This window comes from Dama dama, chromosome 15 (assembly GCF_033118175.1).
Source record: "Dama dama isolate Ldn47 chromosome 15, ASM3311817v1, whole genome shotgun sequence".
Lineage (NCBI taxonomy): Eukaryota > Metazoa > Chordata > Mammalia > Artiodactyla > Cervidae > Dama > Dama dama.
The window spans coordinates 45,860,026-45,879,657 of record NC_083695.1 but is presented as its reverse complement, the minus strand read 5'-3'; the positions used below and the strand labels follow the sequence as shown (position 1 = coordinate 45,879,657).

The 19,632-nt window shown below is 43.8% G+C and overlaps 1 protein-coding gene across 5 annotated transcripts in view; it reads right to left on the bottom strand.

The window, feature by feature from the left end:
- Positions 1-19,632, bottom strand: part of WDFY4 (WDFY family member 4) — a 255,678-nt gene that overhangs the window by 223,869 nt on the left and 12,177 nt on the right. For all 5 annotated transcript variants that reach the window (XM_061161999.1, XM_061162000.1, XM_061161997.1 and 2 more), the window contains exons 2-4: positions 11,292-11,542; positions 2,117-2,231; positions 1,144-1,256 (exon numbers count right to left, since the gene is read on the bottom strand). In XM_061161999.1, the coding sequence (XP_061017982.1) occupies positions 1,144-1,256; positions 2,117-2,231; positions 11,292-11,525 (462 nt within the window). In that variant the 5' untranslated portion in view covers positions 11,526-11,542. The remainder of the gene's footprint in view (positions 1-1,143; positions 1,257-2,116; positions 2,232-11,291; positions 11,543-19,632) is intronic.

Here is a 19,632-nt window from a genome sequence, read left to right as displayed (position 1 = left end):
ATCGCCCCAGAAAGCCAACTGCTTCCTCTCTCACTGCTTTGCAGGCAGGCTCCTCCCAGCAGAAAACAAGGCTTTAGGTTAATTTTTACTGCTCACGCAGAAAATAGTCCTTCCTCAGGGAGTGAAGAGCCCTGGCACTGTGCTCCAGGTCACTGTCCCTGATGGTGGTCCAGGCAGCTCACAGAGAGGAAATGTCAGGTGGGTGGTCCCCCCGCTGGTGAGCAACTATTTGCCGTGCTCCTCTCCCCCTTCCTGGTACTATCTCCAAATGCCCGTCAGATGCCTGTGTTCACCATTAGACAGAGGGCAGCCACCGCCCCAGCCTGGTTCCCTGCTGTTCCTAGTCTGGGCACCAGGACACTCACAGACGGGCACTCTCGCTAGACAGAGGCGCCTCTGGACCTGCCCTGCACAGGACTTTGGGTCATTTATGCTGATGGCCACAGCTTCTGGGGGCTGCTTCTGCCTGAGAGGCCATCAGTCATCAGCAGATCACTCAAGGTCCCCACTTCATGGTGGGATGAATACAGCCAGGATGGGGCCTGGGTGGTAAGAAGGAAGAGTAGTTGTTTTCATCTCTGGTGTGGCACAGGGCAGGTGCCCACAGGCCTGGCTCCTTTAATCTGAGTTCAGCAGGAGGTGGTAAAGAGCAGGGGCTCAAAGCATGGAGTCAGAGAGGCTGCACATCACAGGCAGACCTGACTGTTGTCGCCAGTGCCGCATCACTGTACTCAGATTCCTAGGGTCTTGGGAGGATTAATTGTACAATGCATGGCATGCCCCCAGCCCCACCCTGACACACAGGAAATATAGTCTACACACATCACCCATCATTGATCCTCACACTAACCCTAGAACGGAAGCATTATTATCTCTAATTTTAAAATTAACAGCACAACAATGATGCAAAGAAATCAAATAATTTGTTCAAAGTGGCACATAAGGTGGAAAGGCAGGATGTGAATAGGCAGGATTTCAGACTCTGAAGTCCATGTTCTTTATCCAAGGGGGTGTAGAGGAGGAAAAGCAATAAATCAGTTTCGTGGAAGGAAAACACCCTTGAGAAATTCCACTGCCCTGTGCTGGGACATTGGTGAGAAGTGCCCAGGCAGGGAGGCGGGGCCAGTGGGGCCCGGAACTTACGGAATCTGTCCCCGTGAGCACGTACACCGACTTCAGGAGTAGGTAACCATCCTGATCCACGTCCACATCTCCCTTCCATCGCAGCAGCTTCCCAGCTGCTACCCGTGCTTGCTCTGGCAACAGTGTGGGGAGGAGAGAAAGTGTCACCAGCAAGGCGGTGCAGTGGCCAGGTCACCCAGCTTCCCTCCCCTTGGGCCCCTCTCTCCCTAAGGTATGCCTTAGCATCCTTACGGAACTTCCACCTCTTGCACGCCCAACAGTGATGCCTGTATCTGTACCAAACATTTCATACTCTGTCAACATTAATCTCCTTGGAGGATAGCTCTTATTATGCCACCATCCCTGTTCAACAACCATCAGTGGCTCCCTATTGCTAAACAATAAGAACAAGCTCCTCAGCAAGTGGACCTGCCACAATCCAGTGTCTTCTCCCCACTTTCTATGTCACACAGCCCCTTTTGTCACAGGGATTCCTCCATCTACACCATGCTCAAGCTATTCCTTCCCCCTGGAATCTCCTTCTGCTATCAGCCTTATAGCCCAGGCTCTGGGGGTCCAACTCCGTGAAGAAAAGGATGTGAGCCAGGACCTATAGCAGGAAATTTGCTTGACTTTGGTTTCGTGTGTGTGTATGCGTTGGTGGGGGCGGGGGGAAAGGAGTGGTGTCTGTGTGTGTATGTGTGTATATATATCACACACACATATATAGGGTAGGGTCAATGATGTGAGTGTGTGTGTCTGTGTGTTCCTCCCAAGAGCAGCAGAATTTCCCAAGTCCTCCTTCTCTTCCCTCTTCTAGCCTTTTCCTTTGTTCTTCAGGGTCCTCAGTGTCAGAACCTGGCCTGCTGTGCATTTTCAAAGGCTCTACTTTAACTCCCCTAGAAAGCAGGGAGGGGCTTAGCCAGAGGCCTGGGAGGAGCCCAAAGAGCTGTTTTGCTCTCCATGAAGTTCTCCAGGACAGCTCTTCTCTTACCTGCAGGCTTTCCCACAAGTGCCTTCTGTATTTCTTGGGCAAACTGGTTGGAAACATCTTCAGCCAGGCGTTGAAGACTGGGAAAGCAGATGATCCCCACGGAGTGTTCCCAGGCCTGAAGTGCAACATGCAGGATTCACTCAGTGATGTCAAAGCTACAAAGCTAGGCACCAGAATCACCTCCCCGCCAGCCTCAGCCACTTTCCCAGGTTCACTGGAAAGCCAGTGAATCACCTACCCTCCAACTCCCACTGTCTCCCTACACTAGTGCTTATGAAGTCTTCAACTTACTGCTGAGCTCCAAACACATCCAGCTTTGACTCTGGACATCTCCCCTGAACTCGTGCTCCTGAAACCCCGAACATACTTCACTGAATCCATTGCCTTCCCCCAAAACCCAGTGTATCTTGTCTCAGTGAATGACCCTACCAAGCACTCACCTGCTCTAGTAGGAAATTCCAAGAGTAATTCTCTAGGTCCCTCCTCCCTCCCCTTCCTCACCATCAACTGCTGGGTCTCACTGATTCTCCTCTTACACTCTTGTCAAACCTCATGCAGATATTTTAGTTTAGTAGTGCAAGTATTTCTTTCAGATAAATTCTAAAAGATGGAATTGTAGGTTTAAAAAAGTGGGATTTTCAATTGTTGCTGTTGTTCAGTCTCTCAGTTGTGTCCGACTCTTTTTGTGCAACCCCACAGACCACAACACACCAGGCTCCCCTGTCGTTCACTATATCCTGGAACTTGTTCAAACTCATGTCCATTGGGTCAGTGATACCATCCAATTAAAAGAGTGTTTTTTCTCCCCCTTTTTTTAGTGAATCGGTACCTATAACTATTAATAACTACGAACTCACTCTCCAGAAAAAGTTTAACAGATTAGCCTCCAACGGCTCTCTAGAAAAGGGCTGATTTCTTTCCACCCATATCAACATAGAGCACTGTGGTGCTTTTTCATCTTAAATAAGAAAACTTACAGAAGAAAAAATATCTCATTTCAGTCGCAATCTTTGGGTAACTAGAGTGGACAAACACTTTTAATGCCTTTTGAATTGTCTGTTCTTACTCTTAGCCTATTATTCTATTGGGATTTTCATTATTTTCTTATTTATTTAAAAAATCTTTTTATGTACAAAAATCATTAACCTTTGGTCTATAACATTATCTCAATTTTTCTGAATCTGTCATTTCATCTTTAAATGTGGTATTGCTTGGTAAACTGTACAGAAATCTGAAATTCCTATGAAATGAAATTTCTCAGTCCATTCCTTTGCTTTCTGGATTTAGTTCCAAGCTTAGGAAATCCTTTCCCAGTCCAAGTTGTTGCTGTCATTGTTTTTAGTCTCCCATTTATTTTAATTTCCTTAAAATCCTCTCTTATCTGTCCCTTTCATCTCTATCCCATCTGGTCTTCTTTTTCCTCAGACTTTGCCTGATTATTGTTAAAAATGCTATTTAATAGAAGTCTTACAATTCTGCTTGGGATGCCAGGCTCTTTCCAGAATTTCCCACAGTTTCCACAGTAATCCTGTTCCTACGTCTGCTTTTCATGTGAGTCCTTTCCCTCTGTTCTCCCATGTTGTCACAGGCTGAGTACAGAACAGAGTGACTATCCTTGGCCCCGAACTTGAGTTCCTGGCAATTCCTCACCCCAGGTTCCCACCAGGGAGATAAGCTGTTGTGCCCATTCCTGGCAGTTAGTGACCACTCTGAAATGCAACTTTGCTAGATTGTTGTTCACTGCTCCCGCTCACCAGCCATATTAAATTATATTCCTTTCCAAAGGCATGACCAATTTTTTTAAGCTGAGATCCTCCTTCTAGAAAGGGTGAGAAAGACATAAAATTTCCAAAGGGAAATCATTCTCAGTATGTTTCCTTGCAATAGATACTATGTTTGTTTAAAAGTAAAAACCTTTAAAACTCTTCTTGATATGAAAAGACACTATATACAAAATGAGGATGCAGACTACAGATTGGGAGAAAATATTTGCAATGCATGTAACTGACAAAAGGCTGGTATTTAGACCTCTATAAATCAATTTTAAAAAAGACTGATTTTTAATAAACAGGCAAATGAAGCAACAGGAAACTTATCGAAAGATAAATAGAAAATTACTAATAATCAGGGAAATGAGAACTATAACTGCAAGAAGATATTTTCTACTTTTCTGGTTAGCAGAAATGAAAAATCTGACAATACCAAATGTAGGGAAAGTGAGGAACCATGGAACCCGCATACCCTATGCTGGAGAGTTACTTGAAAGAACCTCTTTGAAGAAGCATCTAACACAATTAAATAAAGCTAAGGGGGCACACATGTCCAACCTCCCAGCAATTCCAGTGCTAGGGAGAAGTCTCTAAGTATATCCCTAAACAAGCTGGCCTGTGTGCCCAAGGTGACATGGATAAGAAATATTTATGCAATGTTATTTTTGATTGGGAAAAATTTAACATTCATCAATAGGATAATGAATGATTTGTGACAAATTTATATAAGTATATCACATAGAACTGAAAAAGAAAAAAAAATAGAGCTGAATCAATACAGATAAATCCCAGAAACAGAATGTTGTGGAAAAAGCAAATTGTGAAAGTATATTAAAGTTTGAGCTACAAAAACTTGTGAGACTATACATAAGTTGCATGATAGTATTACTTATGGTTATAAAAATACATCCATATTATTGTATAATTTACATACAGTTTTTTTCCTTTTTTTAAATTTATTTTTATTAGTTGGAGGCTAATTACTTTACAATATTGTAGTGGTTTTTGCCATACATTGACATGAATCAGCTATGGATTTACATGTGTTCCCCATACAGTTTTATAGGTATCTTAGAATGATACCATAAAATACTTTTACAACTTGCTGTCTCTTTGGATATCATTTCACACAGGGCATGTTAATTCAGCAGGTTGGGAGTTACCATTGGGAGTGAGCGGAAGGGGAATAAGTTCTTGAATTTATACACAGGTGGCTTTAGTTTATCTGAAATGCTTTATTTCTTTTATATGGGTGGTGTATGTGTGCATGCTAAGTTGCTCAGTCATGTCTGACTCTTTGCGACCCTGTGGACTATAGCCTTCCAGGCTCCTCTGTCCATGGTATTCTCCAGACAAGAATACTGAAGTGGGTTGCCATGCCTGCCTTCAGGGGATTTTCCTGACCCAGGGATCAAACCTGCACCTTACCTCTCCTGCCTTGACAAGCAGGTTCTTTACCACTAGCACCACCTGGGAAGCCCATATGGGTTGTGAGTACCTGGCTATTTATTTTGATTTGAACATAACTTTGTATCTGAAATAGTTAAAAAAATATTAGCCCTATAAATGAACATAGTCACACCTTTCCTTTGTAAATAAAATAAAGTAAATAAAAAAACCGTACATCAGAATTTTGCTAAAACTACAAAAACAACTAGGTGAATTTTAAGCACTATTTTACATAGTAGACCTCCAACAAATATTTAATAAGTGAACATATGATGATGGGACCCACATTATGCAGAATAATGGCCAAATGTGTTGCTGGTTTTGTGCCAAATACTATGCCAAGCACTGACATACATTGTTTTCACTAATCCACATAACATACCTTTGGGATTGGTATAGTTATTATTCCTACTTTACAGAAACTGAGGCAGAACCACACAGTAACCTGAGATAACCAGTTAAGCCGCAGAGTAAAAAGTTGAATCATCTCACACACACTGAAGTAGCATGTGCATGTCTAAGAAATGTATGGCTACCACCTGGAAACCAGCTATCACCTGGAAAAGTTAATCTCTGGAGAAAAAAGTCAGTCCTTCTGGCTGGGAATTTCAGTGGTAACATTATTTCCTTCCCCAGGACTGAGAACTCTATGATATCTTCCTAACAAATGCCTGTGCCTCCTCCCAGGGCTGGCAAACCCCCGAAAGGCTGATTTGCAGGCAGTTGACTCAGAGGCACTGAGATTGTCTTTGAGCAGTGGGACTCCAGGAGGCACTCTACAATAAAGCAAATTGGGCCACTGTGAGCTGAACAGTAATTGTACACTCAGCCAGATTCTCCCAACGCTCACACTCCTTCCTGGGTGTGATGGCTACTTCTGGAGGCCCCATGAACTCTTTCAGGCCACTGGGGTGCTATTTGATGCACAGAGGCAATCATTTACTGAATGGTACCATGGAGACCCCGAAGAGTTAAGGCAGCTTTCAAAAGGAACTAATTTTTTCCCCAAATTGGGATTTGCATGCTGGGAGAATATTGCTCAATATTTTTAAAAAATTTTATTTACTTACATTCTCTAAGCTGTACCATCATGTCTTATGTCTTATGGCTGTCCCCTCACATGGAAGAAAGAAAAAGAAAATGATGCTCTGGTCTCCAGAGCATAAGGAATGACAGAAGCTCTAGAGGAAATGAGAGAAAACTTTGGCTTTGAAAGACAGAGAACCTGGTTAGTTTTCAAGTGTGACTGCAGTATCGCTATTTCTTCATTGCTGCAGAGTTTGATGACTTGGCCTTTAAGTAAACTCAAAACATTTCAGATACTTTACATGAGTTTCCCCTGCTAACTAATTCTCTCCTTTGTAAGCAGAAAAAACTGATGCATCAAAAGTTTAACATAACAAAAATATTGTTCCCCTGAGAAGGGAATAAACCATGTTGCAGGCCCCATTCTGAAGTGGATTAGAGCCAGAGATGAACAAGAAGGAGTATTTATCCTCACCATCCCCTCTGGATACCACACTTGGAAATAACTCTTGGTCATCCTTGTTATTATATTTAATGTCACTTCTCTCTCTTCCATAGTCAGTTGAGTCCATGCTGGGTTTATATAAGAATAATTGACTACATCCAACAGTATAAACTCTGTACCACTGGCCGGGCAGTTAGCCTAAGAGTACCTATGCACACCTGTGTACATGCACACACACACACACACACACACACACAAATACAACTGACTTGGTTTTAATTCCAATCCCCCAGCACTAGGAAATAAATGGATTCCTGCTTGTGTTACCCACTGTTCTGATTATCTATTGCTGTATAACAAACAAGCCCAAATTGAGTGCCTTAAAATAACAGCAATCATTTATTTTTCTCATGGACCTGCAATTCGGGCAGAGCTCAGAAGGAACAGCTTTTCTCTGCTTCACTCAGCTGGGGCGGTGAACAAGGGCTAAGAGATCCAAGATGGCACGCTCACATGGCTGGCAAATGGTTCTGGCTGTCAGCAGCAGTGCAGCTGCAATGTCAGGAGCTTAGGTTCTCTCCACATGGGCTTTTACTCAGGGCTGCCTGTGCTTCCTCACAACATGGCCTCAGGGTTCTAAGAGCAAGTATTCCAAGTGACAGGGAGAAGCTACAAATCTCTTGAGACCTGAGCCTGGAAATGTCATTTTTGCCCTAGTCAATTAGTCAAACCATCACGAACCCATCCAGGTTCCAGGGGAGGAGACACAGATGTCACCTCTTGAAGGGAGCAGTGTGAACCTATTAGCAGTATCCCTAATCTACCAAATGCACAGAGTTGCCTTTTTCCCCAGGTCATCCCACCCCTGAGACTGTCTGTCCCAGACAGGGAGGAATTTTATACTAATTGCCAAGGAATCCCTATCATTTAGCTGCCTGCTTTCTCTCAAAGTACATATTCTAGGGACAATCTACAATAACTACACCTGTAACTATAGTTTCTCCATCTATTATTACCCAATATCTATATGCAATGAGAGAATGCAAGCGGTTCCCTTTTCCCTAAAGCAAAGTCAACTGGAGGCCAACAGGACCTGCCCATACTTGTGAGAGGAAAGCCTTCTCTTGCTCTAAGAGCTTATGATAGGAAGGTTTCAGAAAGACCAAAGCCCAAGGCTCTTGGCAGGGAAAGAACAATGGTCCATTGAATCCTTACTGCCAGCACCACTCTGCACCCTGGGAATTCATTGGCTCTGTGCTGCTTCCTGCGTGATGCAATAAAAACACCTCCTTGTCTGCAACATCCTGGAGTCAACTCCCTAAACAACACAAGTGCAAGGGGTGGCGGTCTTTCTGAACTCAAGGAGATATAGGAAAGCCTTGACTGGCCACATGCCATAGGAGATGGCTTTTTAAGTCCTGATACTCCTAAGAGGGTTCTTTGCAAACAAACTTAAAGAACTCTGTTTTATGGATATACAATTCAGAAGAGACTTTGTACAAGCTTGACTTCTTACATTGTAATCCAATGGCCATCCCCAGGCTTCAACTATAGCTCAGATTTTATCTGCACTAAAACCCCTCCCCCTCCAAAAAAAAAAACAACTTCCTACCTTCCCCATGTTCCTTTCTGCTACCAATTCTTAATTAAGAAGCTTGAGAGCTATAGTTCTGGCAGGGTTTTATTGGTCAAAACTTAATAGGAACAACAGGTTGTAAACGTATGGGCCTTAAAAGAATATAGATTTTAAGAAAACGATAAAAAAAAAAAAGAAAGCTGGTGATAGTCTGCCTCAGAGATGGGCTCCAGAGATCCGAAACATAGCAGATATTGTCAGCATTTTCGGGGATCATAGTAACTAATGGGATTTCAAACTGCACATGTGCAGTCAGTTTCCAGGAGACTGGTGGAAAGGAAATGGGCACCATGTCTACTTTCCATGTGCTGTGGACTTTACAATCCTCATCTGATCTAACCCTCACAGTATCCTAGCAAAGTGGTATTGATTCCACTTTACAGATGAGGAAACTGAGGCTCAGTAAAATTTAGTAGCTTGCTCAAGGATGCTCAGCTAATAAGTAATGGAGCTGGGACTGGAGCCCTACTGTTTGACTCGAAATCCCATGTATTCAACAATAGGGCCATCGTTCTTCCTGTGATTAGGAAAGGGTTTGGGTAATATGAACCAATATGGATGTTAGGTTATAATAGGAACCACTTGCTATTCATGAGGTCAATGTGTATATAGGGTCAGATAACATAAATCAGTGATGTGGATTGGGTGTATTAGGGAGTGAGGAACTAGGGTAAACTAAGAGACCAATACCATCTTCTGTTTAAAGAAGTGCCCCTAACCATCTCCATCCAATTATCACTATTGCAGCTACAAATATTTTCAAGAGGAATGTGAAATCTGAGTCTCACATGAAAACTTTCCACTTTGAAGCAATGGCACCAATTCATTTTTGAATGAATTCAATTTTGAGAGTCCCTTGGACTGCAAGGAGATTAAACCAGTCAATCCTAAAGGAAATCAGTCCTGAATATTCACTGGGAGGACTGAAGCTGAAGCTGAAACTGCAATACTTTGGCCACCTGAAGTGAAGAACTGACTCATTGGAAAAGACCCTGATGCTGGGAAAGATTGAAGGCAGGAGGAGATGGGAACAATAGAGGATGAGATGGTTGGATGGCATCACTGACTTGATGGAAATAAGTTTGAGCAAGCTCTGGGAGGTGGTGATGGACAGAAAAGCCTGGTGTGTTGCAGTCTATGGGGTCACAAAGAGCTGGACATGACTGAGCGACTGAACTGAATTAATTTTTAATCTCTAGAAATCAAACAAACACATTTTAGGTCCTACTCAGTATCCTCTGCTCTGGACAGTTACAGGTAAAACCTCTATTGGTCTTCCTTACTTTCATAGCACCAGGCCCAAAAGAGGCTATAGGAGCTCAATAAAGAGCTCCTCTGTCCATGGAATTCTCCAAGTAAGAATACTGGAGTGAATAGCCATTCCCTTCTCCAGGGGGTCTTCCCAACTCAGGGATCAAACTTGGATCTCCTGCATTGCAGGCAGATTCTTTACCATCTGGGCTACTAGGGAAGCCCAAATATTTGTACAACAAAAGAATGAATTCTCAAATCAACAATCTGGAGAGAGGCAAAGAGGTATCAAGCCCTGGCTCTCAGGTGCAGAGTCCTTTCATCAGAGCTAGGGCTGCTCAGAGGGGTGGGAAAGATACAGTGCTATGGCTGAATCCATATACTTTCCCAGTGACTTGGTGGGTAAGAGGCAGCGATTCTCACATGTTTCCTTTTATAAGGCAAAATTGATCTGAGAACTGGGTAAGACTGCCTCCCAGAAGTTGGGGTCATCAGAGCAGGAAGTGCTGGGAATGAGAAACCTAAGTGGCCTCTCTGTATCTAGTTGCTCTTTTCCAGTATGTTCCCTATGCACCAGTTATCCAATCTGTGAAATGGGATTTATGGAGAATACCAGTCTAAAACATGGAGAAAATTATGAATTCATAAACAATAAGTTACTTGGCAACTTTTTACAGAAAGGCATGCCTAAGTATTCAGTACATCCTGTAAACATGATCCCAAGAAAATTCTGAGTCATCTTTGGAAATCATTAAGTATTTCTGGTTAATAGGTTAGATGAAACATATTAGCAAAGGGATTTCCCAATAAAAAATCTGCCAAAACCTACACCTGGATATCCAAGTTTATTTTCAAATATGAAAATATCTCATATTCTCCATACTTTGAATGTTAAGTACATGGATTTTGCAATAATATCCCCAAATCAGTGGTCAAGCAAAAACTAAGTCTTCATAAAAAAGATGCTTTTCTAACTCTACAATTAGATTTTAACATACTCAACTCCAAGGCAGACCTCACTGGCAGGAACTTTATTCCAAGACACTAAAGGAAATTCCTTGTACCCAAACTGTTCCCAGCTGTCACCAGCCAGAGTGCCAGCCCAGTGGACTTCTCCTGTGTGTCTACAACCAAGGAAGGGAATACTGCTCTGCTGCTCCCCACTGATTATATCTCAGTTTGCGTTACCGACACAACTTATGTTCTGACTCTCCCAGGCCCTGGTATTGGAGTTACCAGCCACCCTGCCACTCACATGTCAGGACACAGATTCCTTTCCTAGCTTCCAAAGGAGCAGGTTTCTCCTCTGGCTCCTAAGCAGGTATTGAACAATATCACTGTTGAACAATGTCCTTTTTTAACTAAAGAGACAATAATACTCAAGAGCCAACTGTCCATCCTTTCCAAGTCTATCCTCACCCTGGAGATAAGCCTTACTGCTATCTTTATTAAATAGCACAACACTCTCCTCTAAGGAACCAGTCAGAGACCACACATGATGATATTAAAACCACCGCCGACTCCAGCTTCCAATCATCCCAGAAAGGTCCCCAGAGTGCTGTATCATCTTTTTACAGTTTCAAAAATGAGAATACCAACCTTTAGGAACAGTGGGAGAAGATTCAACAGGCTCTTCTGTTGCTCAGCCGGGCTTCTGGGAGCCAACTGCTGGTATTCCAGAAATTTCCTTTCTAGCATCTCCCAGAGGGCAGTGGGGCCAGGGGTCTGCCCTCCTGGTGGGAAATCAGGTTGTGCAGCATCAGGCTGGCCTTTATTTTTAGAACCTGGATCCTCAGCTCTGTCTTCAGCCTCTGAGAAATCTTTTGCCTCCATGCCTCAGCAAAGCAGATCTGAATTCAGAACAAACAAGAAAACTGAACAGTCCCATCACAACACTTTCTGATGAAGCTGATTGTGGAACGAAATATCATCCTCATTTAGTCCAGTTCCTATAGCAGATGGTTCCTCTAAGAATCTGAAACTGACTAAAATAAGGAACACTTCTGAAGAAAGAGATTCCAACTTAGATGTGACTCATACTGACAATCTAACATTTGCCAGGCACCATCCTGGGCTCTTTACACAGACTCCCTCACAAGAGACATGGGTACTCTTATTTTCTTTATTTAAGTAGGGAAACTGATGATCCAAAAGTCACCCAGGCAATGAGACGTCCAGCTGAAATGTAAACCTTTAATACCAAATCTGGTTTTATTTATTATCTGACATTATTCCTCTTTAAAAATGCTGAGTAAATAGAAGAAACATGTAAATGTCTCTCAATATTTGTAGAGGCATGTAATTCCATATCTTCTATTTTAACTCCATCATGTGAGACTAAAAGGATGCAAGTTCTTCATTCTCAGCATTATTAGCTTCACACTCAATGTTTTTAGAGAACTTTACCCTCAAAATGACTCTTGAAGTCCCCAAGTTAACTTAAAAGAACTTCTGTGTTAGTACACACAAAACCGACATTTACCAGCTGGGAAGCTGGGGGCAGTAGGCCTGAGGACAGGAATATAGGCCATGTGTGCATGCTCAGTCGCTCAGTCGTGTCTGACTCTTTGCACACACATGGCCTGTGGCCCGCCAGGCTCTTTTGTCCATGGGACTCTCCAGGCAAGGGTACTGGCATGGGTTCCCATGCCCTCCTCCAAGGGATCTTCCCAACCAGGGAACTGAACCCATGTCTCTTGTGCCTCCTGCATTAGCAGGCAGATTCTTTACCACTAGGGCCACCTGGGAAGCCCATAAAACTAGCCAAAGGCTTATTTGCCAGATAGGTAGCCTTGAGAAAGTACCGTTATTTGTGTCTGTGACTTTTCAATTGCCATACTCTGTAGCTGAGGCAGGACAGGCTCACAGCACAATAAACGTTTGTTTGTTTTTGTTTGTCAGGAGTGTTGGAAACTCTGAGCAGAGACCAGAGTGTCAAGGTGCCCTGCAAGAAGCCCTCCCCAACCATGATGTCACCATGTCACCACGTAGGTGCCCACCCTGGAATCCAGCCAGCGACTGACAGCCACCAATCAAGGGATGGCAACCAGACAGATAGACACAGAGGTGGGTCCACAATGTTTTGCTCTGGGCTAAGAAGCTGAGGAGGTACATCATGCTTTATTCTTAGCCCAAACACAGAATCCTTGTAGGCGAGAATTCCCACTAACTAAAGATCACATGGCCAGATGAGCCATCCTTCTTTGAAATGTTCTCACCCTTTAGGTACAAAACTCCTTGAGCCCCTGCTCTTCTTCTATCAAACATACTTATTACTCTCAGACTTCATTTGCAGAAGTCATTTTCTTATACAAAAGTCATGTACATTCAGCATCAAAAATTGGGAAGGAAAAAAATATCAGGAAGAATATCAAGCAGGCCTACATCTAGAAAGCTGAACATTGATATTCAAGCTTTTCTTACAAATATATTGTTTAATAATATCATTGGGACAAACTTTTTATTTGTACTTTTGCTTTCACTGGTTGGTTGGCTGGGACTTCACTGGAGTTTATTTATTTCCATTTGGGGCTTGACCCTCAGTTGCCGAACTTCCCAGGTGGCTAAGTGGTACAGAACCCGCCTGGCAATGCGGGAGACACAGGAGATGAGGGTTCAATCACTGGGCCAGGAAGACCCCTGGAGGAGGAAATGGCAACCCACTCCAGTAATCTTACCTGGGCAATCCCATGGACAGAGGAACCTGGTACATGGGGTCGCAAAGAGATGGACAGGACTGAGTAAGCAAGCACTCAGCACCTCAGGGGCAGGGGGCAGTTGCCTCACACCATCTCAGCACCGTCTCCTTCCTGACTAGGTGTTGACTGTTTATTCACTTTTCCCTAGACTCTTCATCCCCCATTCCCGTCTACCCCATCCCACCCAGCCCACCTGCTTGATAGCATGGGTCCTTATAAAACATGGCATGATTTCTGAAGGCATTTTATTTCCCCAAATGGCTTTTTGCATCTTTTTTCAACTTACTTTCTCACTCAACATTATGACTTCAGACCCAAGCATGTGGCTCTGTATTTGTCAACCGCGTTTCCCCTAACTGTTGCTCCATGTTACACACTGGGCATCATGTGCCTGTTTGATTTGTTCACTCCACAGTGGATGGTCAGATTGCCTGAGGTTTCCTGTACTGCTCTCCATCCTGTCCTGGACATTCCCACCAGGCTTCCCTCACGGGGCTGCATGTGACTGTCTCTGGGTACAAACACCTAGGCAGGAAGGCTGAGTCAATAAGGTATGTCTCTTGATTCAACCAAGTACAGTCAGCTAAGATGCCTTCAGAAAGCTGGCACCGAGCCACACTCCCCCACCTCCAAAGGGTCCTCTGCCATCTCCTCCACACCCCTGCTTGACATCACCCTGCTTTCTAATATTTGCCCATCAGATTGAAGTAAAGTGATCCTTCATTTTAATTTGCATCTCTCTCACCAATGAATCTGAGCATCTCTTTATATGACTCATAGTCTTTGGATTTCCTCTTCTGAAAAATGACCACTCAAAATCTTTGCTTATTTGTCTTTGCCTATCTTTTTCTTGTTGTTTTGAGAGAGTATATTCTAAAAACAGATCCCGTGTTGCCTTTAAAAAATTGCTAATATCTTCTCTCAATCCATTTCCTCATAAATTAGTTCATGACTTTCTTATGTCACAAAAAAGTATCATTACTACTTCCTGTGTTGTTAAAAATCCCCTACATCTTCATTTTTAATGGTGTGTAGTGCCTGTAGAACCATGTTGATCCTTTATTTAACTAACCCCCTAAATGTAGGCATGTAAGTCATTTCTAATTATTCACTGCTGTAAACAACATTGTTACAATAATACTGATGTCTAAGCCTTTCCATCTATTCATGACTAAATAACAGTTTGTGGTACATTCCAAAAAGGAAATAGCTGGATTTAAGGATAGGTAAAATTTTTAGGCTCTTGACACGTATTTCCAAACAGCTTTTCCCAAAACACCTCATCAATGTACAGTCTTCCTACCAAGCATGTGCCAGATTTGACACTTCCTTAGTTACTGTTTTTTTTTAATTCTTTCTGATTTAGTTTAAAGGCTGATTAAATGGCATCCAACAGGCACATGAGAAGAGGCTCACCATCACTAATCGTTATGGAAATGCAAATCAAATCCACAATAAACTGTCACCTCACACTTGTCAGAATGGCTATCATCAAAATGAACACAAATAACAAATATTGACAAGGTTTATAGAAAAGCAAACCCTTGTAGGCTGTTAGAAAAGTAAATTGGTGTAGCCACTTTGGAAAACAGTATGGTGGTTTCCCAAAACACTGAAAGTAGAACTACCTGATAACCCAGAAAGTCCACTGCTGGGTATGTATCAAAAAACAAAACAATAATTTGAAAAGATATATGCAACCCAATGTTCATAACAGTATCATTTACAATTGCCAAGATACGGGAGCAACCTAAGTATCTGTCAACAGATCCATGGATAAAGAAGATGTGATAAAGAATATTACTGAGCCATAAAAAAAGAATGAACATTTGGCATTTACATCAACATGGATGAGCTTGGAAGGCATTACACTAAGTGAAGAAAGTCATACAGAGAAAGACAAATCCTGTATGGTATCACTTATACATAGACTCTAAAAAATAAAACGAACTAGTGAATGTAACAACAACAACAAAAAGAAATAGACTCACAGATACAGAGAAAAAACTAGTGGTTACCAGGAAGGAGAGGAAGAAAGGAAGACAATATTGTGGTAGGAGAAAAAGAAGTATAAACTATTAGGTATAAAATAAGCTATAAGGACGGGGCTTCCCTGGCAGAGCTAGTGGAAAGAACCCACCTGCCAATGCAGGAGACATAAGAAACATGGGTTCGATCCCTGGGTCGGGAAGATCCCCTGGAGGAGGGCATGGCAACCCACTCCAGTACTCTTGCCTGGAGAATCCCATGGACAGAGGAGCCTGATGGGCTACAGTCCATGGGGTCACAAGGAGTTGGACATGACTGAAGCAACTTAGCAGCAGCAGCAAGCTGTAAGGATAGGTTGCACAACATGAGGAATATAAGCATGTTATATATAGGCATAAATATAATAGGCATAAATGGAGTATAACCTCTAAAAATTGTGAATCACTGTGTATCTCTGTTGTATCTCACTATGTATTTTGTTAGATGTGTTTTTGTCTGTCTGCTATTCAGTGTCCTTAACAGGCTCCTTGTGGTGGTCTTCTGGTGTCAGATAGATGCCACATGTTCTCATTTCAAAAGTTCCCTGTAGGGAAATCCCAGCTGTTGCCCTGCCATTAATTACCCTCAAGAGCCACATATCCACTAAATGTTAGCTTTGTGAAAGAAGACCATTGCACCTTCATCAGCTGCTACTGCTGCTAAGTCGCTTCAGTCGTGTCCGACTCTGTGCGACACCATAGACAGCAGCCCACCAAGCTCCTCTGTCCCTGGGATTCTCCAGGCAAGAATACTGGAGTGGGTTGCCATTTCCTTCTCCAGCCTTCATCAGGGGTTGGCATGAAGTAGAAGCTCAATAAAATATTACTATATACATGAACAAATGAATGAATGAACCTATATGCTGATGGCAGCCAAATCTCTCTATAGCCCAGACCTCTCTTCTAATAAGTCCTTTTTCTACTTGGATTTCCCCCAGACTCTGAAAGCCATTATATCTCAATCAAACAGACATTCTCATCATCAACAAAACCAACCTAAGTCCAGCACAGACATCCCAGTACACAGGATGGAGGCTACAGTCGATCCAGGCTTGGCTGTATCACATAAAAGTCATCATGGGGTTACATCTGCAGGTGCTACTAAATGATTCATTCAATAAAATGTATCAGAGGCCCTGCTAACCCACCACATTCCTAGGATAAGCAGGTGAGAAGAAAAAGTGAGTTTCAAGCTGTGAAAATGTGATCCTGGGGAACAAAGCTGAACACCCAGGAGAAATATCAGAGCCCCTCAGATCTCCTCTGAAGTTAAGAAGCCAGGTTTACTGAAGTGTTCCCTTGAAAAGACTGAGATTTTCAAAAAAACAAGAATTTCTAACAAAACGGGATCCGTGACTCGTGTGGAGAACTTGTCTGACTCAAATATCAAGTTGTGGCCTTCTCTCCTGTCCTGTCGATCTGCTTCAGTTTTGTTTGTAAAAGGAAGGAACTGGGGAGCAGCCTTTCAGGGCTGTATGAAGAACAGCAAGAAGAAGCCATTCTAATCCACTCTGTTATCAGGAGTGTCTTCTTTCCACTGTAAACAGGTGCGGGCACCAGCACAGACTCTGGAGCCAGGCTGCTCCAGTTTGAATCTCATGGGCTTAGACCAAGTGAAACATCTGTCCCAGCCTCAGTGTCTTCATTTCTGAAATGGGATAATCATAGGGCCCCTCAGAGGAGATTGAGTCAGAGCTCTAGGGTGGCATTTATTAGAGCCTCCTTGGTACAGGATTTACCTGCATCCCTTCATGTAACCTTCCTGCCATCCAGCGATGTCAAAACTATCAGCCTTTGTTTGCAGATGGTACTAAGGCTCGGAGCAGAGAAGTGACCTGCCCAAGGTCCCACTGTGAGCCGGTAGCCCAAGGTGGGTCCACCCCGGGTCTATAGACAGCTCTGCACACCAGAGGCTGAGCTCAAACAAGGGCTCACTTAGGGCGCAGGGAAGACAGAGGGGCTTGGCCAGGTACCATGCTAGAAAGTGTTTCGGAGAAGTAGAAGTTTGGGAAAGATGAAGGGAAAGATGACCTGGCAAGATGAGAAGGCTGGAGGTTACACGGGGTCCCAGGAGACTCCAGGGAAAGACAAGGCCCCATTCTGTGCCGACAAGTTGTTTCCCAGTTCAGGTCAGGCTCAGGGTATGTGACACGTAGCCCAGCTTAGTCATGTCTCCTCCACATGCCTCACCAGGCAGACTCGAGGCCCTGCCTTTCTGCAGCCTGGATGTGGCTGTGAGAGACAGGCAACTGTGCAAGCACCTGCCCACTCATGCCACCCCCAGGCAGAGGGGGGCTGCAGGGCTGAGATGGGAGTCAAAGGCCTAGAGTCCAGCCCCAGCTGGGTGCTGTGCTGCCTCAAGCAAGCTACTTCCCCTCTCTGAGTTGAGGTTTCTCCTCGTTGAACTGGCCCCAGTAATCTCAGTTCCACCCTCTGACCTTTACGCACTGACCGCAGAAGAGATGCAGGCCAGTGAGTCAGTGCAGAAGGGCTGGAGAGGTGCTTGAGTGAGCTGAGAGCCTGTGGGGTGTGTGTGGCGAAGGGCGCAGGCCAGCTGCTACGTAGGAGCCAGATGACAAGTCTGCAGTGACCTGAGAAGGGGAATTCCCTATGACCTCAGGGACACTGGGGCTGGGAGTGTCCACCTATCCTGCATGGATCCCTAGCATCATCGGAGCTTTATAATGTCTCAGAAGCGAAGCATCCAGGGCATCCTGCTCACAGCTGCTATGCAGGAGGCCAACATCTGGAGCCTGAAGAATCATCTGGGTGACTGACACTTGGCTTGCTCAACCCACCTTCAGCTTCATCCCTGACTTCCTGTGGGATGATTTGCCAATGGGTTGAAGTCTCAGGATGTTATATTTGATTTAGCAGCCCTGGGAGTTAAAATGCCGGGAAGCTATTCTGGAGGAAATGGAGCAAGAAGGTGTGTGGAGCCACCCTCCAACAGGGTAGGTCAGAAGAAACCTGGGACTCACTGCATTCTATGTGGAAGCTCAGACCTAGTGACAGAGTTGCTAAGATAAAATTCAAGACTGAAGTGCCCCCCATTTCTTGTCAGCCTGTATGACTGTTAACCCTTTCTGGATTGCACACCCCCCAGTGCAGAGGCACACCTATTACCATCCACATCACGGGCATGGTCCCCAGGTCCCGGAGCTGGGGGAGCCTCTAAACCAGGTAACAGAGAACAGAACAGCAACTTTACATGTAACTGCTGCAAACGACCTGCTTTCCCTTCCATTCAAAAGTCAGTTCCTCATTGTATGTCAGCAGATCCAAATGCTCTTGCTCCTGTGTCCGCAAGAGCCTGGCCTCAACCTGGAGCTCTCAGGAGAAAAAAATCACAAAACCAATATTGTTCCAAAATCAGTTGCAGGGTGGGGCTCAGCCTCACTTCCATCCCCACCATTTCATATTAACAGGAGAGCTTACAAGCAAATGAAAATAGGGAGGGGTGAGCAGAAGTTCCAATAACAAGGATGCTCTGTTCACTCCACAGCCTACTGTTAATCAAAAGCACTGAGGCGGATAAGAACATCAGCATTAGAGAAAGGTAGACTAAAACCACGCTGATATACCAGGACACATCTATGAGAATGTCTTTTAAAAAACGAACAAAATCGGTAAGTGCTGACAAGGATGCAGAGCAACCGCAACTATCACTCTCGCTACTGTGAATGCAAATGGTGCGGCCACTTTGGATTTCTCAGCAATTTCTGAGAAAGTTAAACATATTCTCGCCCATTACCTTCCTGGGTATTTACCGTAGAGGAATGAAAATTGATGTTTATTTAAAAACCTATACATGAATGTTTATAGTAGGTCTATTCATAGCTGCCAAAACCCGGAAATACTGCAAAATTTTTATCAAGGGGTGAGTGAATAAAGAAACACATATCTCTGTATGGTGGGATGCTTCTCTGCAGTAGAAAGGAACACACTTTAGACCCACAGCAACTTGGATGAGTCGTGAAGACCTTATGCCAAGTAACAGGAGCCAGAATGCTGCACACTGCCTTACCTCATTTATATGCCACTCTGGAAAGGCAAAATTTCAAGGACAGAAGATAGATCAGTGCTTGCCAGGGATTTCAGATCGGAGGGTGGCTCCAAAGGGCAATGGGAACGTCTGGGGTGGGAGAAAAGTTCTATATCTTGACCTCGGTGGTGGTCACACAACTGAGTATGTGTCTCCAAAGGGCACATTGC